The following is a 26,966-nucleotide window of genomic DNA, read 5'->3' on the forward strand; positions in this document are numbered from 1 at the left end:
TATCGTGGACGAAAGGCCTAAGAAATATCGGGCGAACTATGAACAATGTCGCGAGAGCCGAGGCGCCGTCGGGCCCATCAATGTGTCATCGGTCTTTTCAAGTGCATAGTTTCGTGGAAAAGACCTACGTGACCCTGGCTACGAGCGTCTGCAGAACACGTGTGCGGTGGGCCTAGGAAAAAGGCAATAGAATGCGACAACGGCCAGAGTGTGAGTCGAGAAACAGAGTGTGAGTCGAGGAGCCGAGTGCGAGTTGAGCGGAGACAGAGTTTGCGAGTGGCGTTGCCGAGAGAGTGTTGATTGCGTTTTGGTAAAAGTCGAGTCGCTATCTAGTTATTTAGTTGCGCTGTTTTCTGTACGTTTGGCGTGAATAGTTCAGGTTGAACAACAATCGTCTTTTTCTGTCTGATTAACATCTCTATTGTCCACTCCTTGTAAATACATTATATCACGATATTACATATTTTTGGGGGCTCGTCTGGGATTGGACAAGACAGAAAACGAAACGGTTTAACAGAGCTATTCGAGCTAGTTGTGAATTTACCGGTACGCGGTGCGGTAAAAGACGATATCGTTGACTGTTTAAGTTTGTGTAGTGTGAAAAATGGCAAACGTTGGGGACGAACGATTGTCGGGTGAAGAGGGTTCGACGCTGGAGGAGCTGAGGAGTAAGCTCGCGCGAATGAACCTCCCTATATCGGATGCGAGGTCAGTGCTGATTGCAAGGCTGAATCGGGCGTGTAGGGCTGGACAATCGTATCCTAAGGGATCGACGGGCGGTGAAGAGCTAACCGGTCAACGAGATTTAGGAAACGTACAGAGAGCTGAGCGTGATTGTAACGAAGATGAAGATGTTGAGAAAATGAATACGAAGGAGTTGAAGGAGCGCCTCGCTGGTTTGGGTTTAAAAACGACGGGAAGAAAAGTAGAATTACGCGCACGGCTACAAGCGGCCATGGATGGTAACTACATATCGTCGGAAGAAGAAAGCGACGACGAAAGTGAGGATGAAGATGACAAGAAAAACGCAAGAGGATACAAGAGAGATACGCGAAGGGTGTATCAGGACCGTGATGAATATTGTCGAAGGGCATGTGTTGGTTCGACACTGAGTTTTAGAGACGTCGAAGATGCATTAGAGTCGTTTAGTGGCGACAAAGGTGAAAATGTCGAACGATGGTTCGAGTCGTTCGAGGAAGTCGCTGATACGTGCATGTGGTCGGATGGGCAGAAGGCAGTCTACGCCAGGAAGCTGCTGAAGGGATCAGCGAACATATTTGCGAGCTTCGAGTGTCATTCCAGGACTTGGCATGAGTTGAAGAGGGGGCTAGTGAAAGAATTTTCGAGGAAAGTCAACAGTAGGCAAGTACATCAGAAACTTGAAGAAACAAAAAAGGAGAGTGATGAAGCATGTTTGGCTTACATGTACCGCATGCTCGAAATAGCCAGCCATGTGGACATAGAGGAGGAAGCAAAGGTGGAATACATAGTGGATGGAATAATAGACGACGAGAACAATAAGGCTATATTGTACGGCGCTACGTCAATCAAAGAGTTGAGGAAGAGGTTAGTGATGTACGAAGAGCAGAAGAGTCGCAGAGCAAAGTCGATTGTGAAGCCGGCTAAAACCCAGAAGAACGGGAAGCCCAGTCAATCTGTAGATGCAATGAAGAAAAGAAGATGCTTCATTTGCGGTAGTGAGGATCATCTAAGTGTTAAGTGTCCGGAGAGGGGAGAAAGTGTTAGGTGTTCGAGTGCAGCGGATTTGGACATATTGCAGCGAGGTGTACGGCACGACCGAAAGAGACTTGCGTAGTGTCAAGATCCGAAAAGGGGAAGTATGTGAAGGAAGTAATCGCAGGAATTAAGCTTCTATTCTCTGAAATTACTCTCAAATCTCAGAGTCAACCCTTCAAATTCTCCACACTGGATCTTCGATTCTTAATATTTGTAATATCGTAGAATAGCTTTGATTGGAGATCGGCTGAAATTAGAAAACACCGTGTACGTCGTCTTTCGTGATTTGTTTACATCCAAGAGCGCCTAGTAACAGTGACGCGAGAAAAGATAAGCAGCGTCAAAACAGAAGTACGGTTCCACATTTCAAGGAGTGGCAATCGAGAGGCCAGAGTATGTGAGCCGAAAAGTGTGTGTGTGTGTGTGTGTGTGTGTGTGTGTGAGAGAGGACGAGAGCAAGAGCGAGCACGACCGAGCAGGAGTGTATTGGCGAAGATCAGAGCTAATTGAGTCGTCGAAGAGTAGAGTCGTTAGAGGTTTCGAGTCGTCGAAGAATAGTCGTGAGAATTGATAGAGTTGTTAGAGAGAGAGTGTGTGTGTGTTAGATTCGTTGTGACGAGAGTGATCAAATAACTGTAAAGTTATTTGATATAGATACGAGTATTGCATTTAGTTTCCGTTAAATAAATATCGTTCTCTGTTCAATTTATATTTGTATATTCAATTTAATATTAATAAATTGGAAGCAATCGGAAAAAAATTTCTATCCTTATTTTCCGATATTACATATTTGAAGCATAAATTAAAAATCGACACATTGACTACTTCAAAGAAATTAGCCCGAACGAGACATAACTCGTTCATCGTGGTTTTCGCGCGAAGTAAATATGCGGTTTCTCAATCGTTGTGAGATTCCAACGACGTTAATTCTGTCGAAACGGCGACGCGCGACGACGATCGCACATTCTGTTGCTAGCGAGTGCTTGCAAATCGCGACGATATCGAGCGTAAAGACTAAGCGCAAAAATGGAGGACACTCGGCGGGGAATTGGAAATGCTCGATGACGAAAGGTATTTCAAGGTGTAATTACATCCACATCCAATTGGATCGCACCTTCGTTCGGTTGCTAGGTCAACAACCTTCGATGTTATTCAAATAATGCAACGGCTGGAGCAGCCGGTAGCGAGTCGTAAAAGTTTCAATAAAACACGTTCCTGCTAGTGAACGTATGTTAAGACTTACACCGAGTTTTATTTCGCTACACCGTTTACTAGTTCGAAACGATCGATTGCATAATAGTAGCTGTTTCTTTCATCTCGGAAACACGATCGTAAACGGTGACAACGATCCAGCTTATTCCTGATCGTGTTAATTTCCACGCAAACTTTGTAAACATTATACGTCGCGACGCTCTCGTTAACGCGTCATTCCCTCCAACTCAAAAGTCTTGCAACTTTGGTGATCCGTTTTCTGTGTAAAATTGGTTACGAGCATCAGGGGACTTATCGTCGTAATCGGTAAATTGTTTATTAAGGATCTACAGCTTTTAAGGATTTCTCTCTAGAGATTTAGAGATTAGAAGTTTCATTAACGCGTTATCGTGTCTCTAACTCGATCTTTTTTCGTGTAAATTGGTCACGAGACTTACGAGCTTCGTTGTAAATAGAAGATTAGTAATATTTCGTAGTTTCGTGATAGTATATAGACATTTTAGTGCTTAAACGCGCAATTTTTAGTTCGCTTTTCGCTCGCATCGGCGCTATGAAACGGATCAATATCTCAACACTTTCCTTTAGTTCTACGAATCATCTTTCGACCGGCTTTTCTTGGCCTACCGTTTCCTAACGCTGTCCTAATACTATCGTCTTGCTGAGATCCTTTTTCCGATTGTATCTTCTGCTTATTTTATTATGAATCCGAACTTTCATTCACGTCGTATGTTTTACAGCGTAAAATCCGCTAGAGCGTTCCAATAAATGTAACCAGTAGGTGCTCTAATACTCAAACGCACCTGTGCGTATCTCTGCATATTTGCTGAAAAAAAAAGATGAATCTTACGTTACATTTCCAATATGCGTAATAAGCCGAAAATTTCTCTGATGCTAATCCTTCGTAACAAAAGGATGGCATCACTATATGCATGAAAATAGCATTTGGCAATCGTTAGAAACACAATACATGGATATATATGTAGTTGCCAAATTAACCTTCGCGGTGTTCAAAGTGAACGGCTAGAAACGATTGCTTTTTGCTATACGCGCATGGTTCGATTTCACCATAATTCGTTATTAAGACGTTTCGAGAGAGTCAAAGGTGATAAAAGTCCTGCGAAATGACCGATACATAGTGCAGCGAGAGGGGGAGCACGAAGGGCCACGTACAACTTCCACGGCAGCCGATCACATGAAATGGTGGAATGCTGTCGATAGTGATGTAAGTGCGAGCGGCGCTGATGAGCACATCTGAGGGCAGATGTGATTGTCAGGAAAGGCCGATTGTAATATCGTAGAATAGCTTTGATTGGAGATCGGCTGAAAATAGAAAAACCGTGTACGTCGTGTTTCTGTGGTTCGTTTACATTTAAGAGTGCCTACGTGACTAAAGGCACGTAGTTGGTAGTTCTTACATAGGTATGAGGGAAACAATAGACAACGTTAGAAGAAGGACGGTTTCGCTATTCAAGGCGAATCGAAAAGTGTGCGTGTTGCGAGAATCAGAGTTGATCGAGACGTCGAAGCATAGAGTCGTTAGAATTGAGTTGCGAGTGTTGTCGAGTGTTAGAGTTGCTAGTGAGAGAGAGAGAGAGAGAGAGAGAGAGAGAGAGAGAGAGAGTTACCAAATAGTTGTCAAGTTATTTGTTGTAAATACGAGCGTTGCATTTAGTTTTCCTGTTAATCAAACATCGTTTCTCTGTCTAACTAATATCTGTATTTTCAATCCATTATTAATAAATTATAATTAATCGAACAAAATTACACCTTTAATATATTCCGATATTACATTACCGTGATGTAATATTTATCATGCTTATTTTGTACGTAAAACGAATCGTTGGAATATTCCCGAAGCTAACGAAGCATTTCCCAAAAGTTAAACCGAAGAAATTAACGCGAATAGTTAAGTGAAATTTTTCCATTAACTTGCTGACCAACCGGCAAATAAAAAATCATAAAAATTGTTTCAATGTGTTGAGGTCACGCATAACTTCTTTTTTCATTGACGATTACCAAACAGGTAAAATTTCGAAATTGTACGAAGGCCACGTGACCAGATCGTATTGGAATTGGAAGTGCATGGAAAAAGACAACTCGAAGTACAAACCTTGAGCTGTACTACTCGAAGTACAAACGTGAACTAATGGATGCAGAAAAGCAATTAACGCCAAACATCCGAACAGCATCTTGGAGCCCGTCATTGTTCTGAAATAAAAGAAGTGACGAATTAAAAAGACGCAGGACTAATAATAATAAAGGAAACTTAGTTCGTATTATAAATTGAATTTACATCAGAAAAGAAGCACGATCAAGCGAAACAGATCGTAGAAATGACAAATATCATCGATATACGTTTCAGTGTAATTTCACTTTTGAAAATTATTTAGTTTAATACGATCGTATTCATCGCTCTGAAACTTTCATTGTGCTGCAATTTGTGCTGCGTCTTTTTAATTTCTCTATCTTTCTGTGTTTTCGGAAAAATTACTTGAAAGATTAAGAATTGCTTGCCTTATTTTATTTTCGATTAGTTAGGATTTGATTATTCCAGGTAAGGTTTATTATTTATAACAGGTTTTATCACTTGTTTATTATTTAGGAGTTTGTTATTTTAGGATTAGTACCTTTTAGGATTTCTTATCCTTCGAGTTTCTGTTTCAGATATCTAGGTCTATTTCAAGATGTTTTATTACATTAAGATTATTTATTCGATTAAGATAATTTAAGAGTTTCACAATGTACAAAGAAATAATCGCGTGAAATTTAGATTTATGCTTTAAACGTATTAAACACGCGGTAATTTCAATGTCTATAGCCTCGAACGTGTTCTGATTAGTTGTGTCATTGTCTGTGACATTGAAATCACAAAAATCCATTGCAAGTGTGCTGTCATGCAATATGGATGTAATTGGGTTTTTTGGGTATTTCCTGTATCATCTGATTTGTACAGTACTATTTTAACGCAAGAACAGGAAACTTATTATATATTTCCCGTCCATTATTTGAATCGTTGTGAAGTGTAACGAATTATATTCGATTCGAGGAGATGTTAATGAATTACCCATTTCATATGTAATTACATGGAAATAAAAATCATTGCAAAAATAATTGATCTAATGACAACGGAATTTCCAATATTTTTTTGTTTCGTCACGTCTTTTTCATAATATATCTTTTATAGGTACGTGATTTATTAATCGTTCGAATGGAAATAATTATTCGTATAATATTCAAACGATTCTAGCCATAAAATAAATTAAAACGATACCTGTCAATGATATGCAATCTGCGTATGACGTCAACCTCGATCTATGCTTATACAAGAAATTTTATCAATCAATGACTAGATATACAATAATCAAATATTATAAAATTTCCTGAAAACCTTTAGGTGTTAATATTAAGGTGTTAATATCTTTAATATTTGCAAGTTATTGTTTAGCGCTAATTAGTTAGAATGTAACAAGTGGTGTACCAGAATTGAGATAATTAAGCCACACGAACAATCTTATTTAGATCTTTTTAATTTTTTAATTCTCTTTTGCTCTAATACTTCGTAAAATTAATCTTCATTAGCTACTACACTTCATAGAATAACAAGAGATAATTTTTCTTATATAACGTTTCATTCATAAAATCTATCATTAAAGTATATCTTCATAAAAATATTATTCCATACTAACGGTATATTTGGTGTCATACGAGATAACAGTTACCAGTGATGACATATGTAACTTTATAAAGATATCTCGTTTTATTATATATTAAAAGAATGTACTCATTGCTGCTATATTTCAGATGAAAAAAAGGAGGCAATGATTTTACAGTAAAATCGTTCGTTTACAACTGATTCATTTACATTTCATGATAATACTGTGCATTCTGAATATGCTATGATTTGGTTTAAAATAATAAATAGTCCATTCTTGCATACTATTGCTCCAGCTTTACTTGTATTTTCCATATTGGTATAAATAAAAAGACAATTAATGTCGTTCGAGTCTATTTTCGGATCATTTATATTACGTTTAATCCATATAGTTATTATATGAGACATAGTATCGTAAAATTTGGAAGAATAAAACGTTCGTACAGGAAGTACATTTTATAAGAACTCCAACAAATCTGCGTGTGCACCTAAAATACAAACCGATAGTGATTGTTCATAAGTTTATATACATTATCTAATGTCAATCGAAGGTATCAATTCTTTTTCTCCATAAGAGTACTTTTTCATTTATATGTGTTCAAAAATACGTTCAACCGTGAAGCATATGTCACCTACAATGAAAAAGAGTTTTCCTATACTTAATATTTCCTTTATATACCTATGAAAGTCTATTCTTCGCGTAGTATGAAATTATGAATAAATCTGGAATATTGTTCAATCTGAAAAGAAAAATAACTTATTGACATCATTCATTGATACGAGATTCAGAATGTTTGTTTTGTCTTGCAGAAAAAGAAGGCAGCCCTCCCTTTCTTTTAATGTGAAATAGAAAGCGAAAATTTGAAAACAGATTTTTTGGAAATTTACTTGCAAATATCGTTTTCAATATCGTGATTTTCTTCCCAATGGTACTGTACTTTCAAATTTTCCAGTATCCCTCTAAAAACAAAAAGTCGAACCTCGTTATTATTAACATAGGCATTACAAGGAAGAGAAGTATTAGAAAGCAGCTCCTTTTTATTATGGATTTCTTTATAATCGTGTAAATAAGAAATTCCGGAAATTTTTTCCTCAAGAATTTAATTCTTGTGTTTTGATTGATAATTATTACACTGCATACTAACTTTTTGCATACTGTTCGCGTCTAACAATTTCCTAATAATAACTACTTCAAAATTACATATGTTCTTGCACGAATTCAAAAGTACGTATGATACAATTACAATTGATTCTAAAATAATAATTATTTAAAGATATTAAGATACTAATTAAACGTTTCACTATATTTCAAAATCTGGAACAACAAATTTTTATTTATAAAAAATGAAACTGTCTTTATATATTCTTTGTCATGATGCTATTTCTTATTACCATGTCGACATTTTTTAAAATTCATTTTGTTATCTCTACGCAATATGAAAATTCATATACTGCTTAATATTTTTTACATATTATCCATCCACCGCATGATATCTCCTGAAAAATCAAAAAATTAATGTTATATTATTACAATGCTTCTTAAATTTCAATTTTTGACAAATTTGAAATCCAATATATTTTGCACAATTATTATTTATCAAAAAATTCCAAGTTAGTAACTTTCTTTTCAAACGGCAAATAACATATACTTTGACTTACCTGTAAGTTTTTGTTCCTAATCATCATTTCCTCTTATAGAACATCGTTATTGTTCTTATAATTACTACCAGTGTCATAGATATTGTAGTGGCTACAACTGAATTAATAGAAAATGATAAATAACTGTGTATAACACTAACACATAACTGTGTATAACAATGACACATAACTTTTACTTACATATCTGTCGATAAGGGATTACTGTGATATCCTGTTGATGTTTCTTAAGGCACTTGATTAGGTGCGATACGGTATCATTCCTTATGGTATACTGTAGATAAGTATTTTAGAAAATAACAAGAATAAATCTAAATTATTCAGAGGTTCCAGTTTCGGCTTAGACATAAATACAGGACCATTTGCAAAGAAGAAAGGGTGCGTTTCTACAGCCTCGTTATAGTAACCATGAATACCAATCTCTGAATTACTGGTTACTAAACATAAATATCCTATAAAATTTAATATATTTCTTTAATTTTTAATACATACATGAGTTAGTAGTTCTAAATTATGAATCATCCTACCTGTGATATTACACTTTTCCTTATAATATCATCACTCAAGTGAACAACATTAAGTTCATGTAAACCATGTCATCCTATCTTACTGTGAAGATGCTTAGTTATGTTATCTAACATTATAAAAATATCATCAGATGCAAGTCCTTTTATTCACATCACATGGCCACGACGATCTGGTTCTTCGTTATATAATGTTCTAAAATTTGTCGTGTATATAGGATGTACAAACCGTGATATCAAGGTATCAGTTCTTCCTTCCCAAGGGACAGTTTCATTAAAATTCTGATAGAATTAAAAATTAATTATTAATATTCTAACAATCATATATGTTAAATACGTTATAGTCAACGATATATACCTGAGCGAATGTAGGGGTGATTCCTTGATAATTATAAATGTCATCAGCCCACATCATTGTGCCACTTCTTTGTACTCCAGCCTCTAGATTAACAGCCTAAACAAACATACGAAATTTTATAGAAGCTGTACAAAATATGGTATATATGCGCAATATTGAAGCGTTCAAGGGGATATAAAGGTAATGTACATCACATACACGTGTACTCTCATGCAACAAAATACAATTAGATTTAATAGTATAAGCTCTTTTATTCATCATAATAGATTGGAAATTTAAGTGTCTTACGAGGGTGAGTAAAAAGTTACCCGCTCTGTCGGTGTAAAATTTATTTTAAGCAATTGTCAAAAAAGACATACATCATTTTTTGACATAATCACTCGATTTCTGTATACACTTTGTCCATTTGCCGAAGGACCTTCGTATTTTCTCATTAAAAAATGTTTTGGGCTGAGCTGCGAACCACGAATGCATCGTCGTCTTCACCTTTTCATCAGCTTTTTCGGCATCCATCTCGCACAAACTTTTTAAAACCCAAATCTGTCGTGCACTATTGCATAAGCAGAGCCGTGGCTGATTTGCAAATGATTTGCCACATTATCCAGTGTCACTCGTCTATTCCATAGAGCATAAGTTCATGAGCACGTTCAATGTTGTCATCGTGGATGTGGACGGGCGTCCAGCTGTTTTTTCATAACACTTGTGCGATCTTCTTTGAACTTTTGTGCCCATTCAAACACACTTCGTGACAAAACACTTTCTCCATAATGTGCATTAAATCTTTGATAAATATAGGCATCAAACATAACCTCCGACCACAAGAAACGAATCACAGCATCCTGCACTGTTTTCCTGCAAATCACCATTGCAAAGCGCCATTACTCGCGCAACGGTCACAAACGAATTGACGTAACACAAAGAAACCTGCGCAGCAGCACTGAACAGATATTGACGTCATACGAAGAGTGCAGATGGATCAATACGGTCGACAGAAGTTTTAACTATCTGGAGTGCGGATAAATTTTTACTGAGAGTCGTATAGGAATCTATAATCCGTAAGTACACCTTTGGCTGAATGGAAATTTCTCTTACATATAGTCAAAAATGCAGAAACTGTGTATTGAATTGGAAAGTGATAAAAAATAAGTGAAGTTTCGAGGTTGCATGTGATTGCATGAGTACACAGGACGTTTTTAGCGAATAAAAAATAATTTTGAAAGACACGAGACTTATCTTGTATTTTATGCACTCTCTGTGTCCGAATTTCCAGAAGCTCTCTATCTTATGAAGTGTTTTAGATTAGCCGGAAAATTTTGTACGTACATACAAGAAGTATACGATCTAAGTGGAATATTCCATTATTCTCTTGATACAACAGAAACGAAATTTACAGAACTTCTCAGAAAGTTGGTTTATTATTACCAAATTAATAGAATTAATATACATTTATCATCTTTACATACCTAAGTCGTGGAGGTTTATCGTGCGTAAAAAATTAGTGTCGTTTCAAAGTTACATTTCGTACATTTTAAGCCTATAATTTGTAACGTACAAAACAATGTAAATTTGAGCTGTTTCTTATCTCCACAATAAGAAAATCCAACTTTACGTTTTTTACACAATGATATTTATGGAACAGTAATATCATATTATTGCATCGCTTGGAGAATGAAGTCAAGGTACGATATGACCCTAGTGTAAACGCTGGGATACCCAGCTGTGCCGCACTTATAAGCATAAGACACAATACCTATTAAATACGAGGTTAATTCATGTTGTATCAGCAGTGGTCCGCCACGGTCAGCCTGAAAGGATCGTTAAATTTTTAATCAAAGATACTGAAATATATCGATCGAATTGCATTGAAATTATACTTATATACAGTAATAATCTTCTATTGATTTGTGTATTGAAATACTCCAATTTATAACGTACATGTTATATGTATTTTGAGCAAAACTAAGATTAGAAGGAAATTAGATTAAATACCATAACGAGGTGTGAGAAGTGGGCAAAACTATTAAATTGTGTTTATCTATTATTTTTAATGTTTAAGACGTCGATTTGATGTTAATTCGAATGGACGTGTCTTCAGATACCGTATAGTTTGTAGTAACTCTGTAACTTAATTACCGTACAAGAATCCTCTCCACCCTGAGCATGTTCGGCGCATATTATACCATCAGTGATATCAGGTGCATTAGGAAATTTGGAATAAGCTATTTTGCATTCGGCGTTCTTAATCACTGGCATTTGTACTTCCATTAATGCATTAGGTCGTGGTCGTCCTACGAAGAAAATGAGAAAGATATTTAAGACTGGAACTGTTTAATTTTATTATAAAATTGATATCACTTACTATATCTTAACGCTTCCCATCCAGCAACAAGGGGGTTATAGCCGACGAAGTTGCTCTTTCGTACAAATGGGATATACGTACCCTGAAAAATAAAAAAATAAATGAAAATGCAGGAAACGAATGACCAAAAGTATGAGAAAGAATTGTACACGCTTTATGACACAATATATGTGTACAGTAAGAAATTTCAGGATATGATACTTCAGCAATACTCAATAGCATATATATATATATATATATATATATATATATATATATATATATTTGAGGACTTACTCGAAAATGGCACCTCCTCCACCAATCTAAGAATGGCAATATTATGATTGTGTATGTTTTCTATTCCATCCATATGTGCACAATGTGCTGCGGTCAAAACATGCCTAGCCGATATCAGGGAACCTCCGCACTTCCATAGTGGTTTGTCTGGGTTTCGGGGATTACGAAAACCTAATGCAGCGATTCATGGCCAAGCGCCTAAAATGCAATAGTCATAGTTGTGAATATACGTAATTTTTTGTCACATAACGGGTAACAACGATTATTACCTATTCGATATTCGATCATACAGCAGACGATAAGTACATACGTACAAATACTCTGAAATAGAGATTTGATAAAGACAGAAATTAAATTTTTATTCCAGTGGAATACAAATTATTAAATAATTCTATATAATTTCTATTTGAACTATACTGAACTATAAAGTTCAAACGTGTAATTTCTGCCCTAACAGTTTTTGATCTCTATCCATATTATTACTCCTATATCAATTTTTTATTTCAAGCAAAAAGATACTCTTCCTAACATGAAGTAAAAGAAAGAAATAATTCAAGTTAATAAGTAAAGTTACTACCGATAAAATCATAGCATTATTATTTAGTCTAATTGAAATGTACATTGATGTGCTGTTTAATGCCTTTAAAGTTCATGCTTTGCAGTAAATGGCTTATTATTAATCGGAAAGAAAGACATAAAACGTACCAAGTTCAGCTGGTTTACCATCGACCACCCTGGTATGAGAGACGTTGCTAAAACCACAGTATGGTGGTCGCAAAGCCTTATACTTATACACAGTTTTTATTAAAATTTCTCTCTTCTCTTTGTTTGGATCGTTCGGACAGCAAACGATCGTAACATTGACCTGGTATCTGCACACTGATCGTCTATAAAAATCGGTGGCTGTACGGTACTGTATCTGCCATATTTCTTGCAGAGGTTTACATTTTCTGTAGTCAAGGCACCTGCCTTCTTGATTGTCCGGTGTGGTACATTCTGGATCAAACAATTTTAAAACATTTATACAGTTCAAAGATGCGTAAGAAAGCGACACCGATTACTCAACTTTCGAAGTAAAAAGCCGATCAAGTCCACCGGATTGCCCTACAGACACGTATTAATCCGTAAGAGTTAGTCATCATGTTGATAATAATTATCTAAAGAAACTTTTCACGTGAAAATATAAAATTTTAATTGATTAGATATTGTGTTAGCCATACTTAAGAAAGAAAATGAAAATGAATGAAATGAAAGAAAAGGACTACCTTCAACCTCATTTTTTAAATAAACACTTTGTCAGTTTTGCGGTAAATAAATTCTTAGGAATTCAGGACAGTTTTTGGTGAATCATTTTGTTTCGACCGTTCGCGGAGAGACGCGATCGCGAGATAGCACGTCAACGAGAGTTGTAAGTTCCCGTTACGATTAAATAATCGACGCCACGAACTGATCGATCCCCTTATTTCGATTATGATAATAAGGGTAGTTCAATGAAATTCCACAGAATTAACACAAATAAATTAATGTTTATTTCAACAACTTATTAACTAGAAAGATATAAATGGAACAAAAAAAATGTAACTGCGTTTTGGTTGATAAGTAATGCGCGACATACCACATGTGTTGACGGTTCGACTTCTCGAAAAGTTCTGAACGCCTTTCGATTTTTTTCGTTTTTTCTGGAAGGCGACACCCACTACGTTCGGATCACGCCACATTCTTTTACTGCGAGGTAAAATACGGGCCACGAGTCGACGTTTCTGGAAGTCGCCCTGCTTAATGGACCATGCGCTTGCCACTACAATGTTTGTTTGCCAGGCAGACGCGACGATCCGTCTGCGACATTATAGTGCCGCGATCGATAGTTAAGAATATGACCTATTGTAAGCCGCATGGCGTAACATTCTCCCCCCGTTGAGAGGGTACCGATCAAACTAGCGAGGTGTGGTTGAAGTTCCCATCTTATTTCGTCTCGGTGGCTAGTTGTTCGGGTTTCTCGAGATCGGGTTGAATTGGCAGTGGGACAAGCCTTTTGACGCCCCGATCCAAAATGCTCTTTGCCGCCTGAACTGTAGCTGTCCGGATGACACCATCGGCGCCTGGTTGAACCTTGATAACTCGGCCCAGAGGCCAATGCATGGAGGGAACGTTGTCCTCTCTGCGGATGACGATTGTGCCCTTTTGGATGCTGTGTCCACCCTTGCTCCATTTATTGCGGTTGGTTAGCTCGTTCAAATACTCCTTATGCCAGCGGTTCCAAAAATGTTGTTTAAGCTGTTGGATATGCTGCCATTTGGAGAGTCGGTTCGATGGAATGTCTCTGAAATCTCGATCACGTAAGCACATTAATGAATCGCCAATGAGGAAATGTCCGGGAGTGAGAGCTAGGAGATCATTTGGATCGGTGGAGATAGGAGTTAGCGGGCGGGAATTGAGGACTGCTTCTATTTCTATGATAAGAGTATTACGGTGTTAAGCTCATATGTTTCTGTTTCTCCACTCGCGCAGCGCCATAATATCCTTTGATATTTCCGATCCTCTGGTCGTACGAGGAATTGCCGATACATTTTCTCGAGTACGTACGAGTGAGTACGTACTGATGAGCGCGGAATCTAATTAATATACAAAATAAATTGTGAATTGATTCGAGAATATAGGATTTCCCCATTTTCATGATTATCGTGATTTTTGTATAAATATATTTTTTAAGATACTAATAATTAGGTACTTATAAATTAGTATTATCAATTATTTTGCATTTATAATTCCGTCTCTAGTATAAGTGTTAATTGAAAACTAACTTTATGTTTCAAAAAGTACTAGCAAAGTCGTTGAGTAACAAGCCACTGATGCTAACACAAATAGCATTGTCGTAATTAAATATTTCTAAATATTCATTTTTCATTTTGAACCTGTAGAAACAATTTATTATATATACTATTAGCTAAGTAATTGCATATTTAATTAAGTCGAAATATAAAACTTAGTTATTTTAATAATTTAAAAAATAAAAAACTGACAAACATTTCAATTTAATTTATGGTTGGAACAAAAGACAGTTATTTTTCATTAATTGAAATATTGCAATGCAGAGTACTTTCCAAAATACGCCGAGAGTATTCCTGATGGTGAAACGAGCGTTGCTTCATCGAACGCAGCTAAAGAAAACAACATCTATGTAGTTGGTGGTACGATGCCTGAAATAGAGGGCGCTAAATTGTACAATACCTGTACTATTTGGGGTCCCGATGGAACTTTGATAGCAAAACACCGAAAGGTAAGTAATATATTCCTTTATGGCTTTGAATTTGAAAATATTGGGGTGAAGAAAGTGACTCTATCTAGGAATAATTTAGGAATATACATATGTACATACGTATACTATAACCAATTCTATAATTTACGGTTTATAAAATACGTTATGATACGGGAAACGCCCATTTTTGTTGTAATGTGTTTGTTGTTGTATACATTTTTCACATACTTAAAATATTATTCTACTTATTTTTTCTCCTTTTTAAACATTATTAAATGATAAGATTTTTTAATAAAAGAAAGTGATAAAAACGCTGTCAGTTATTAAATAAAAAATAATTAAAGTTTAGGAGTTGGTAACTTTGATATTAAATTACAAAAGTTGCAGCAATAGAATTAGCGACCACATTTTTATGTTATTAGGTACATCTATTCGACATCGACATTCCTAATAAGATTACTTTTCGAGAGAGTGATTCACTCAGTCCTGGTAACTCCCTAACGACGTTCGATGTGAAGGGCTGCAAAATAGGTATTGGCATTTGCTATGATATTAGATTCGAGGAAATGGCACGCATTTATCGGAACAAAGGTACAGTAACTTAATCGACCAATACTTAACTAGCAAAAAATTAAATATCTTTCTTAAATATATTCTATATAAAATTAATATAATCTGTAACTCTGTATAAAAAGAAGCTTAATTTAAAAAACCAGTATATTTGCTGAAAATGAAACAAATAAAAGAATTAAAAGCACAATAAGAGGACTGTCCTCGCATATTCAGAAATGATGGAATGTGAACCGTGCAACTACGAAGTTAATTGGTATTCGGTGGCTTCATATTTCCTGCTTCTCTGGGTTAGGTTGCCAAATGCTGATATATCCAGCGGCATTCAATATGACCACTGGACCACTGCACTGGTCATTACTTCAGCGTTTCAGAGCGAATGATAATCAATTATACGTTGCCTGCATATCACCGGCTTGTGTTCCTTAAGCAAGTTACGTCGCATGGGGACATACACAGTTGACCAATCCCTGGGGAAAGATTCTTTACGATTTGGAAATTCAAGAGAATATGGCAGTCACCGATATCAAAAAAAAAAAAAAAAAAAAAAAAAAAAAAATTTCAACAAATAAATAAAAAAAAAAGTCACCGATATCGGTAATTTACAGCTTAAAATTAAAAGCGAGAGATCCATGATGTAATTAATTTTTAGTCTCGTTAATTTATCGATTTAGCCATCTTCCTCTGTATTTGTTAAATTTATTAGTAAGCATTACTTATTACTTCGTATGTTTCTTTTTTCTATCAGATCTAAAAGTTGTTGAGGAAGTAAGGGCTCAGATACCTACATTTTCTCAGAGACGTACAGATTTGTACGACACTGTCTGTAAGAAGGAGTAACTCTACACTAAAACAGAAAATGTTTTTTTATAATATTTCTACTACGATATCCTTTTTTGTGAATTATTACTAATTTCTTATCATCCATTTCTTGTAAATATATTATATCACGATATTACAGATATATACGTAGATATACACGTTAATTAAATCCTCTATATGGTATTTTTATATCGGTGTCATGAACATTTTTCCCCGAACGACCTTCTATCACGCGCGTACGTATATCGAGAATATTATTGTATTATATATAGTGATACATACGTTGATATACACATTAATTAAATCCTCTATATAGTATTTGACTTTGCTATCTTGAATAGATAAATAATCTCGAATATAGACATACAGGTACACTTACGTTGATATACACCTTTGTACAAGGTGTCAAAAAATTTTTTATCACGGCGTTTTTTTAAGACGATTTTATAGCTTCGAAATTGATCTTGACACGATTTTCAATGTCAAATTATTTTTCTATTGCATCATGTGATACTCATTAGGAGGAACAAAACTTCTGTTTTCTTAGAAAAAATGTTTGAAATTTCATTAATTCCTAGATTGATTTTATTTATACTTTAAAGTCAGATATGACATCAAATAATGTCAATACTAATATCTAGTTATTTGTCAATTTACAGCATTTGAAAAACAAGATATCTTCGAGACAGCGTGGGTTTTCTTTCCAACTTTCTTAACTTTCAACAATAAAATTTTCGTCAAACGATACAATCTATCCAACAAAGTTGTTGTACACAGCCAATCTCGTAAGAACATAGATCTTCTTCCAGTATTATTCTTCACAATACTTCGTGTGGAATTTCTACTTGACGAGTTATTATTAAACGATTAAAAGCTTATTATTATACGATAATGTAATATCGTAGAATAGCTTTGATTGGAGATCGGCTGAAATTAGAAAACACCGTGTACGCCGTCTTTTTGTGCTTTGTTTACATCCAAGAGCGCCTAGTAACAGTGACGCGAGAAAAGATAAGCAGCGTCAAAACAGAAGTACGGTTTCATATTTCAAGGAGTGGCAATCGAGAGGCCAGAGTATGTGAGCCGAAAAGTGTGTGTGTGTGTGTGTGTGTGTGTGTGTGCAGGACCGAGCAGGAATGCATTGGCGAGGTTCAGAGTTGATCGAGACGTCGAAGCATAGAGTCGTTAGAATTGAGTTGCGAGTGTTGTCGAGTGTTAGAGTTGCTAGTGAGAGAGAGAGAGAGAGTTACCAAATAGTTGTCAAGTTATTTGATGTAAATACGAGCGTTGCATTTAGTTTTCCTGTTAATCAAACATCGTTTCTCTGTCTAACTAATATCTGTATTTTCAATCCATTATTAATAAATTATAATTAATCGGACAAAATTACACCTTTAATATATTCCGATATTACAATAACTTACTTTTTTCTACGTCAATGGACGTAGACGAAAGACGTTGAGTGAGGAATTAGAACAAGTGTGGATCGTTGGAAACCACTATGCTGCGGTCTACCATTCGTTTTACCCTATATATACTACGGAACAAAGGATAATTTTCACCGGCTTCATCAAGAGCACATTTTCTAAGCTTTATTATTTATTATTACACCCATTATATTATATTATTACGATATTATCTAATTAATTGTTGTTTATTTATTTTGATGCTTATATTAACTGTTATTTGAAACATACTTTCAACAACATAATAAATACAGAGTAAAGGTTAATGAAATTTTAAACAGCTTTTTCCAAAAGAACATGTTATATCCGTGTAAGGACTATAACACTTCTGTTTCCTCGTCATGAGAACTTTATGACGCAATAAAAACTGTTGTCCTTGAAAATTATACTCCAGATCAATTTTGTAATCCATTTTTTCTAACAGATCACCATCTCCCACGGCTATAACAAGTAAGTTTTTAACACTCTATACACATAGAAAACACGTATTGATTACGATTCTGCTGATTAAAACACGGAACGTCAATATATTTATTCACTATGCCAACACAGATAACATTTACCACTGACGAATATAATATATATTTGAAAGGATGGAAATTTTATTTAACCGACTATATGACCATACTCGGTTAAGTATCAACAGCGACTATCTATCAAAAAGATTAAAAATTTTAGCCATGTGATTTGGTCCCTTAAAGCGGGGATTTTAGAAGTAATATTTTTATAATAAAAGAATTCATGAAAAAGTTGTATTATCATAGAACTAATGATAAAATGCCACCAAAACCTTTAAATTTGTAATATTCGAAAGAAACTTGAAATCTCGTTTATTTATTCGGCAACAAAATCTGATTTACCTTCAGGGAATACCTATACAATTTTTGCGTAACTCTCTCTTTTAAACAAAACATCAAAGCGTGTTGTTCCTAGCTTCAAAGGGCTTAACTCAATTTTTTGATCAATTTTTTCTCGTTCCATACGGTCGTTTCAAAGCTTATAATACCATTTACACCTTTGCCTTGTATTCCATCCATAGTTCCCATGCAATTTTATTATTATCGTTCCGAAGAACCTTCGCACTTCTGCTTCGCTCGTGATATGTATTCACATTTGTTTTGCCATTTTGTTTCGCCTTTCGGGAACGATATGTTTGGAAATGATATGATATTGAAAACAAATAGGCCATTAAACGAGAATGGATGGATTCAAACGGAATTAAGTGATCTCAATTCCACAGCTTTGGCGGCTGAACGTGTTTTCCTTTCGAACGGTTTGCTCGCGTCAAATGGTGCAAATTTCAACAAGTACCCACATGTTTACTATTAAATTCATTTATTTCTTTTTTATTTATTTATTTATTATCTTTTTGGCTAGGTTACCTTCGACGCATTTTGCGTATTTCTTGAGCAATTTGTAAGGTATTATTTCCTATATTATTGAAGAAAGTAATGATTTTTAGATTACCAATAAAAGGTAGATTTAAATTTTATACAAATTGGCATACATTGGCAATTGGCATAATTTAAGGAAATTGGCATACTGAGATGACAAATTACTGACATTCCTTTAGTATGTTATGGAAAATTTGTAAAGGTTTAAAAATTGTTGGAACACTTTGCATGGAATATATATTCTATATAGAATACGAATTCTTTCTCTTTCCTAATTATCGTTTACGTGATAAAATAAGGCGTTTCAATTTGAATTCATTAAATGTTGTCTTAAATATTCAATTTGAAAATTCTTTGGAGAAAATCGAAGAAGATTTAGAACTATTTTTTAATCGATAAACGCTTCAAGAATTGTGAACCACTGACCTAGGGGAACTTGATTAATCGAGGGATACGAATAGTTCAATGATATTGCAGAAGCCATTTACTGCGTTCCCCTAATATGATTACATCGATAAAAGAGAGGTCACTACTTCTTCGCCATATTTCATACGTAAAAATAAAAATCTTATATCAAAGCAAAAAAAGGAGTCACTTTTTTTTTTTTGGACCAGATCGCCATGTCATTAAATCGAGCACAATAATTAAATTAGAAAATTGAGACCGATTAACACGAAACAGCCACCGTCAACCGAATCTTATGGGCGTCTTACAGATTAGAGCGTTTCATTTACTTGAAGCAAAACGAGGATTAACTCGTAGCAACTGAGCAGTAGCTCAGTGCCGAACATTTATCTTCGTTCTCGCCAGTACGGGGAGTACAAAAAGGCGATTTGCGAAGTCAAATTTGTGCATCAAATTGAGCGGCTTTTTCAACAAATCGAAATTCGAAATGTTGTTAAATACGACTTATTCGGAGACAATGAGGCGAAAATGATTATAAGATTCCATGAAAATATTATGTTAGATGAAAGCTGTTGGTGCCTATTAGTATGGTCCTTCTGTAGTATACACACGTATAATAGAATAATAATAATTTACTACGAGTAAAAGAAACATTTATACGTATCCATAGGGCTTTCGATTTATGAAAATTGAAAAGAAGATATATTCCATTTGGTCGTCGATTCTATTTCAATTCGTCAGTAATCGTTCCAGTTACGTCATTAATAAAACATTTTTATTGATAAGCTACCTAACAAAAAGACCTTTTTGTCACCCCAAATTGCTTCAAAAGAAAATCCCTTGTCAAACAAACCATGTTCCTTGTACGAAAATCTAAAAAGGATTTTCCAAAAAGATGTATTCAGTAAACCGTGGCTTGTGACTGGTGAGTTTGAAAAGAGTTGTTGAAAGTTAATATTCGACCAAGCTCTTGTGACATCAATCACATCTCATCCTACATCAGTGATAATACATCGACACCCGACCTTCGGACATTTTTGGAGACATCACCACCTTATCATCATAGCATACACCAAGGCTGTGACGCACCTCCGTCCACATCAGAGATAGGATATGGACCCCCGACCTTCGGACACTTTTCTACATCATAACCTACACCTTTTTTTTTCGTGGAGAAATCCTCACGGACACCCGCTAGCGGGTAGTGTCGGACTCTTACCGACTAAAACTCCACGGTGGCCTGTCCTGACGCCTGAGTCGAGATGCACCCGGGATCTCTCCCGAATTACTACCGGTTACCCCCGGGCGTCTATCTCTTCTTTCGTCGAAGGGAGGCGTCCTGCTCTTCTTTGACCGCTAGGGGGGGGGGGGGGGGGGGACCACGCACCCTAGCGCCTCGCTCCTGCTGCGTCATCCTGGGGACCCCGTCCCCTGACGCCTCTTCCTGGTTCTTCGCGCTTTTACGGTGGCCGCGGCGGCGCCGGTGGCGGCGTCGCGCCCCTGTGGCGCGTTGTGTTCCTCGGGTGCTGCGATGTCCTGGACGGATCGCGGGCTCGTTCTCGGTTTCTTTCCGCCCGCTCCTTCGCCAGCATGACCTGCTCGCAGTAAGTGCGGATGGCGGCGAACTCCTGGCGCCCTCTGAGCATGGTCGCGACGACCGCTTCGGGGGTTAAGCTCTCGCCGATTTCGAGTCGTAGGACGCGTCGTGGTTCCGCCCACGCCGGACAGAACTCCAGCGTGTGTTGCGCCGTGTCCTCCTCTTCCTCGCAGTGGTGACAGATGGACGTCGCCTCTCGCCGAATCCTTAGCAGGTACTCGCCTGGCCGTCCGCCATGTCCGGGGGTAGACGCCCTCCTCCAGGCATCTGGTGAACAGGTGTCGCAGGCGGGGAGCCATGGTGACGATCGACTCCACCCACGCTCTGCCAGGTATTCCGTCGGGGCCCGGCGACACGTCGCGGGATGCCGTCCTCCTGGCTGCTTCGAAGAGTTCTTCGTCGGTCACTCGCAGTTCTTCGCTCCATCCCGTTGCGGTTGTCACAGACGAAATTCGAGCAACTGTATATAACAAACCGAAATTCCGAACGCCTTATCGCGTGTGACCGTCCGGTCAGCACCCGTTCTCAGCCGCCTGAGTGGCATTCGATCACTCCAGCCGTTCTCCGAATTTTACACTAAGTATAAACAAAACCTTCTCCCACTCCAACGAATGGAAGAATATAAATGCTCCCTTCAAAATCATCTAGTTAGTCTAATAAAAAAATTCTTAACTAATCCAAGTATCGAAAGTGTATCATCGCGAACCGAAAAAATTGTATAAATTGAGTAAAAAATAAAAAGAACTTAATCTCCTTTTCGGAAATTAACAAGTTCCTTATTTTTACCTTAATTTTACACGACACGGTCGTCGTCGCCGCCTCCTCGTCGTCGTCGTCGACGGAGGGGGAGGGTGGCGCCGGTTGGCTCGCGTCCGTGTCTTCCGGCGGGAACAACGTCCCGATGACGTTGTCCAACAACGCCGGATCCATGTCCGAGGTCAGCGGGGGCGCCGAAGGTCGTAGCTTCTTAGTGACTATTTTGTAGGGCCGTCCCCACGGGTCGGATTCGACCTCCTCGATCAGCTCCGTCCAGCACCGAGCTTTCGCGGTCTTGATGTTTCACTGAAGCGTGCGTCTCGCCTCTCTGTACTCCTCGTAGCAGTTGGAAATCTCTTCCTCGTCGCACGTCAGTCTGCGACGACGGGCCTGTAACGTCAATTCATATCAGAGACCAGGCCACACACCACGGACAGGATGGCACCCAGATGTCTGCATATCCTTGGCGCGCACCCTCAATAGTCTTAAGTGCCCACCAGGGGCCAGGGGCATTTTTATAGTTAAGGTCCTTCGGACCAAGCGAGCATTTCCTGTCTTAAATTTCCCTTTACGTTTATTGTCTACCACGTGTTAGCTTAGAAAGTTGGTTTTCTCCACATCTGGTATGTTCCGTTGGCAACTTTCTCGCGAGGGCGGCTAAAACCCTTCCTGGTCCACCAACCGTCCTATTATCCAATCGGAGATGGTGTCTACTGCCCTCACTTCCTTAACCAAAATTGTCATCAACAAATCCGATAGTCCCGTGTGCTTAGACACACCCACCCCTAGCTTTCCTCAGACACAGTATCGTCAGTAAAACTTCACTTATTCTGTATCCTTAGAATAGTCAACATATCTATATCGGTCTCTACCCTTATAAGTCGCGTACTTAATGTATTGTTGTAACTAAGTGTTACATAACGTAGCTGGAGTGAATTGTGATTTATGTTAATTCAGTGCGTGTTACATTGTGATTGGTGAATTCACAATAAAGGTTGATTAAAACAAAGTTAATTGTTGTGTTACGACTCAACTATATTTTATTTCCACCAACCAACCCTAAAAATTACGTGACAGGCCCTTAGGAATCTTCTGCGGCCCCGAACGCAGTTCTCTCGCATCTCCGCGATCTCCGGAGTCCACCAGTACGTTCCCTGGTCGCGTCCACCCCCCGGGACGCAGCGCGGCATCGAGGGGTCGCACGCCGCGGTCATGTATCTTCGGAGCTCCTCCGCCTCCTCGTCGATGCTTCCCTGCTCGGTCGTCCGTCGGGCGTCCCAGATCCAGGCGGACACGATCGTGGCCGCCCGTAGCATCTCCTTGTCCCTCTCCTTGAGACGCCATCGCGGTGGCGGGCGGCGACGGTTTTCTCCCGGTCGTCGTCTCCCGACGTCGTCTACGGCCCCCAGGGCCACCTCCATCAGTATGTAGAGGTGATAGGACAGCGTTTCCACCCCCTCGGCCACTCTCCAGTCGTGGATTCGCCTGAGCAGCTCCGGGGTAGCCCACGTGATGTCCACTACCGAGGATCCTCTCCACGCCACGCAGGTGCTCGCCGAGCCCCTGTTCGCCAGCAGGAGCCCCAGACCCGCTGCCCAATCGGTGAGCATCCTTCCTCGGGAGTTGGTCCTGGGATTTCCCCATTGCGTCGAGTGGGCGTTGGAGTCCCCGAGGACGAGTACCTGGCGGGGGAGGCATCTTCCGATGCACTCGCCGACTCGATCCAGGAAGTCCCCGTACGCGGCCAGGTCGATGTTCGGGGAGACGTATAGCGCCACCACCGCTGCTTCCCGCCACTCGACCGCGACGAAGCCGCTGCCACGGTCCAGCAGGACGCCCGAGGCTGACGTCCACGTTATCCCCGCGGATCCGTCCAGGTCCCCGATCCAGTTGGGCGAGTCGGGAATGCGGTGCGGTTCGGCCACCGCCGCCAGGGCGACCTCGTTCTCCCGGATGGTCTGGAGGAGCAGATCTTGCGCTCTTCTCGACCTACCGAGGTTGCATTGCAGCAGGCGCTTGAATTATGCGGTCACCTCCATGGCCTCCTCCCGGCCATCCGCCGCTGCTGCTGGTTCGGCGGCGCTTCCCGGTGTCTCTGCCGCGGCGGCTGCTGCTGCTGCTGCCGCTACCGCTGCTGGTTGGCGGATCGGTCTCCCCCTCTTGACCTTCGGGGGGCTGCATGCCTCTCCGCCCATCCTGTGATTCGCGGGTGCCCCGAGCGACTCGCACAGCGGACACTTGGGAGCGGAAGCGGGACACTCTCTGGCGCGGTGTCCGCTCCCGCCGCACCTGTAGCACAGGTGCCCTCGGTCCTCGCCGGATACGCAAGTGGCGCGCACGTGCCCCAGTTCCAGGCACCTGAAACACTGCAGCGGCCGCTTCGGTATGGCCCTTATCCTCGCCGTTGACCAGCCCAGGGCTATCTTCTCCGCCTGGGCCAGCTTGCGCGCTCCTGCCGCCGGACACTTGACCCATGCCGATCCGAGGCCGCCTCTGGTGGCGCCGATCTCGCCCACCTGCACCTCCGCGCTGCCGCATCCCGCCGCCGAGGCCAGTGCTCTTCGCAGCTCCTCCTTCTTGACCGAGATGTCTATCCCGGTCACGCGTAGCTCCGCCATCCTGGTCGGTGTGGCGATTCTCACCGCCGTCGGGTCCAGCGTCTCGGCCAGACGCGTCGCCAGTAGCGTCGCCTTTCCCCTGTCCTTGTTTCCGGGGACTTGGATTATGGTGGCACCCGTCATCGCCTTCTTCATCTCTAAGCGCTCCATGCCGAGCTCCGATAGCGGGATCCTCGTTCTGGCTGCTTCCAGGACGTCGGCGTACGACATCCTCGCTCCCTCGTTCAACGTCAGGGTCACCGCGGATGTTCGCGGTGCGCGAGGGGGCGTGACCGCCTTGGGTGTCCGCGGTGGTCCTTTTTGCGTTGCGGGGGCGCTCGCTTTCGGTGCGCCTGTAGTCCTGCCGGGCTGGGGCTGCTGCCGTTGTGCTCGCGTCGGTGGTGGCGCGGTCGGTCCTTTCCTCGCCGCCTTTCCTCCGACGGCGGCGGCGGCTGTCTTCGTCCCGTTCGTCTTCTTCCCCCTTCTCCTTGTTTTCTTCTTCGTCTCTGCCAGTTCCCATCCCCCGTCCTCCTGCTCCCTTGGGGGCGACGTCGTTTGGGCAGCGCGGGGATCGACGGATCGGTCCTTGCTCGGTCGTGCTTCGGGGGTGTGTTGCAATCGTGTGCCCCCGAATCGTTCCTCCACGGTCCTTCCTTCATTCTGTCCGGATGAATTTTATCTTTTTCGTAGGTCATTGATATCTGGTCGCTTTTTTAAATTACTTTTTCCGTAGTTTTCATGTCACAATAAAGAGATTAAAAAATACTGGATCAAAATTCTTAATGCTTTTCTCACCCACTCCGTACTGTTATCTTTCTGTTCATGTTCAAAATAGCGAATAGAGGTACATATAGAGGCGAATACTTCTGTGTTTAGTCTATTGACACCCCCTCCCTCTCGCCCCTTGATGAGGTTGACTCGTGTTAGATTACAATATCAGTTTGCCTAACAATCAGAACTACATGGAATTTTGGGGATATACAGGCTGAGTCTTCAACAGCAAACCACCTGAATAATTCTTTCAATTTTTTGAGACGCAGGGAAATGTTTGAAACAAAAGTTGTTTGGTTTCGAGGAGGCTATTACGCGATGGAAAAAGTTTTTCTCAGATGGACGCGTTTACGAGTTTTAAAGAACACTTTAATAGGCTTCGTTTTTTTTTTAAGTATAGCCGTGTAGTTTTGAATACCTATTTGTCCCATTGTTGCTCTTTTGAAGACGGATTTAAATATCGCGGTCATTTAAGGTCACTCAAGGTCATAAAACGTAGTAAAATAGTCCAATCGAACGTAATGTTTCAATATTCCGAAACAAAGGAAAATGGATTTACCATTTTCAAGATAAGCGGCCCGTTTATAAAACACCATTAAACTAGGAGACGCAATCAATTGGAGAAAAGATAAATTTTCTGTGACTACTTATCGTACTCGAATTCGACTCTACATCTTCGTTACTTTGTCGAAATTGCTATATACAATAATTATTAATTATGAATAACGAAAGAAATCCTTAACCGAAAAATACTTCGTTATTCAGTATTCGTTGTTTAATATAATTATAAAACACCAATCAATAATAACACAGGTACTTCACAGTGGGATATTTGAATTATTCATCTAATATAAAGAATAAAAATTTTGGAACAAAAATTAAACGGTTAGTACAAACATTCGAAAATGTCCTCTACGTAGTTACACAGCCGTCGTATCCACTTTGAGAAGGGCAGATTTCCCTGAGGTATCGCGGAAGTTTGGCGGTCCATTGCGATCGAGCAGTGTAACATGATACAATATTATCAGTTATCGCTAAGACAATGTATCCGAGTAATCATTCAAAACTGAAAATTGCCTTATTTTAGGCTTTTTAAAATTAAATTTCCACTAACGCATTTGTAGGATTTCCCCGACTAAAATAAGATCAAACATGATATAATATGAATAATATTTAATTATCAATTATTAAGTAAACAAATATGTTCCAAATTTTATCGTGTTTGGTGTCATTTTAACCAGTAAAACGCAAGAAACATATTAGCAAAAATTTCATTGATCAAAAATCGCAAATAAGAATCTTTCAACTTATCGCCAGCCTTTAACGAGGCTCTCTTTCTCTTTCATTCGCGTTGTCAATTTTGAGGAATAGAGTCGTTCCTACGTCTCCATAATTGTAACGTTTCAGTCCCGATTTTTGTGCAATTATCGAATGTAATTATTAAAATTGTATACACGACATATTACAAACATTGAATCGAATCTTCTTCTGCAAAACGTTATCGAACACGAAAAAACGAACACCAATAATCGAATCGAAAATGACTAAACGATCGGCT

At 39.2% G+C, this 26,966-nt stretch overlaps 3 protein-coding genes and 2 long non-coding RNA genes across 12 annotated transcripts in view; 3 read left to right on the forward strand and 2 right to left on the reverse strand.

The window, feature by feature from the left end:
- The window catches only part of LOC126870309 (glutathione S-transferase-like), a 112,629-nt gene that overhangs the window by 16,090 nt on the left and 69,573 nt on the right, over window positions 1-26,966 (forward strand). The window lies entirely within an intron of this gene.
- LOC126870304 (uncharacterized) overlaps window positions 1-26,966 on the forward strand; it is a 104,756-nt gene continuing 77,790 nt past the window's right edge. Inside the window, exon 1 of one of the 2 annotated variants that reach the window (XM_050627880.1) lies at window positions 1-586. The gene's annotated coding sequence lies outside the window, so the exon portion shown is untranslated. The remainder of the gene's footprint in view (window positions 587-26,966) is intronic. The other variant, XM_050627881.1, reaches the window with a different exon arrangement.
- LOC126870305 (uncharacterized) lies at window positions 584-19,869 on the forward strand. 2 transcript variants are annotated; one of them, XM_050627883.1, is made up of 2 exons: window positions 584-2,172; window positions 17,547-19,869. In XM_050627883.1, exon 1 carries the CDS (start codon window positions 605-607, stop codon window positions 1,814-1,816), a length of 1,212 nt encoding a protein of 403 aa, XP_050483840.1. In that variant the 5' UTR covers window positions 584-604; the 3' UTR covers window positions 1,817-2,172; window positions 17,547-19,869. The 2 variants fall into 2 exon arrangements, with proteins under 2 accessions (XP_050483840.1, XP_050483839.1); XM_050627882.1 differs by having other exon boundaries at window positions 584-2,166.
- Window positions 6,459-11,513, reverse strand: LOC126870322 (uncharacterized). 5 transcript variants are annotated; one of them, XR_007691289.1, is made up of 9 exons: window positions 11,499-11,513; window positions 11,273-11,427; window positions 10,603-10,889; window positions 9,140-9,235; window positions 8,785-9,063; window positions 8,441-8,709; window positions 8,261-8,357; window positions 7,582-8,098; window positions 6,459-7,341 (listed from the first exon to the last, which is right to left on the reverse strand). It is a non-coding gene; the product is annotated as an uncharacterized LOC126870322 (long non-coding RNA). The 5 variants fall into 5 exon arrangements; XR_007691290.1 differs by having other exon boundaries at window positions 10,603-10,944; XR_007691291.1 differs by having other exon boundaries at window positions 10,603-10,977.
- Window positions 11,550-13,542, reverse strand: LOC126870326 (uncharacterized). 2 transcript variants are annotated; one of them, XR_007691299.1, is made up of 5 exons: window positions 12,720-13,542; window positions 12,480-12,661; window positions 12,044-12,298; window positions 11,775-11,972; window positions 11,550-11,580 (listed from the first exon to the last, which is right to left on the reverse strand). It is a non-coding gene; the product is annotated as an uncharacterized LOC126870326 (long non-coding RNA). The 2 variants fall into 2 exon arrangements; XR_007691298.1 differs by having other exon boundaries at window positions 12,480-13,542.

This window comes from Bombus huntii, chromosome 10 (genome assembly GCF_024542735.1).
Source record: "Bombus huntii isolate Logan2020A chromosome 10, iyBomHunt1.1, whole genome shotgun sequence".
NCBI lineage: Eukaryota > Metazoa > Arthropoda > Insecta > Hymenoptera > Apidae > Bombus > Bombus huntii.

What these genes read in the sequence shown, in the direction of transcription:
- LOC126870305 (XM_050627883.1), top strand. Translation starts at nt 605, where the DNA reads ATGGCAAACGTTGGGGACGAACGATTGTCGGGTGAAGAGGGTTCGACG.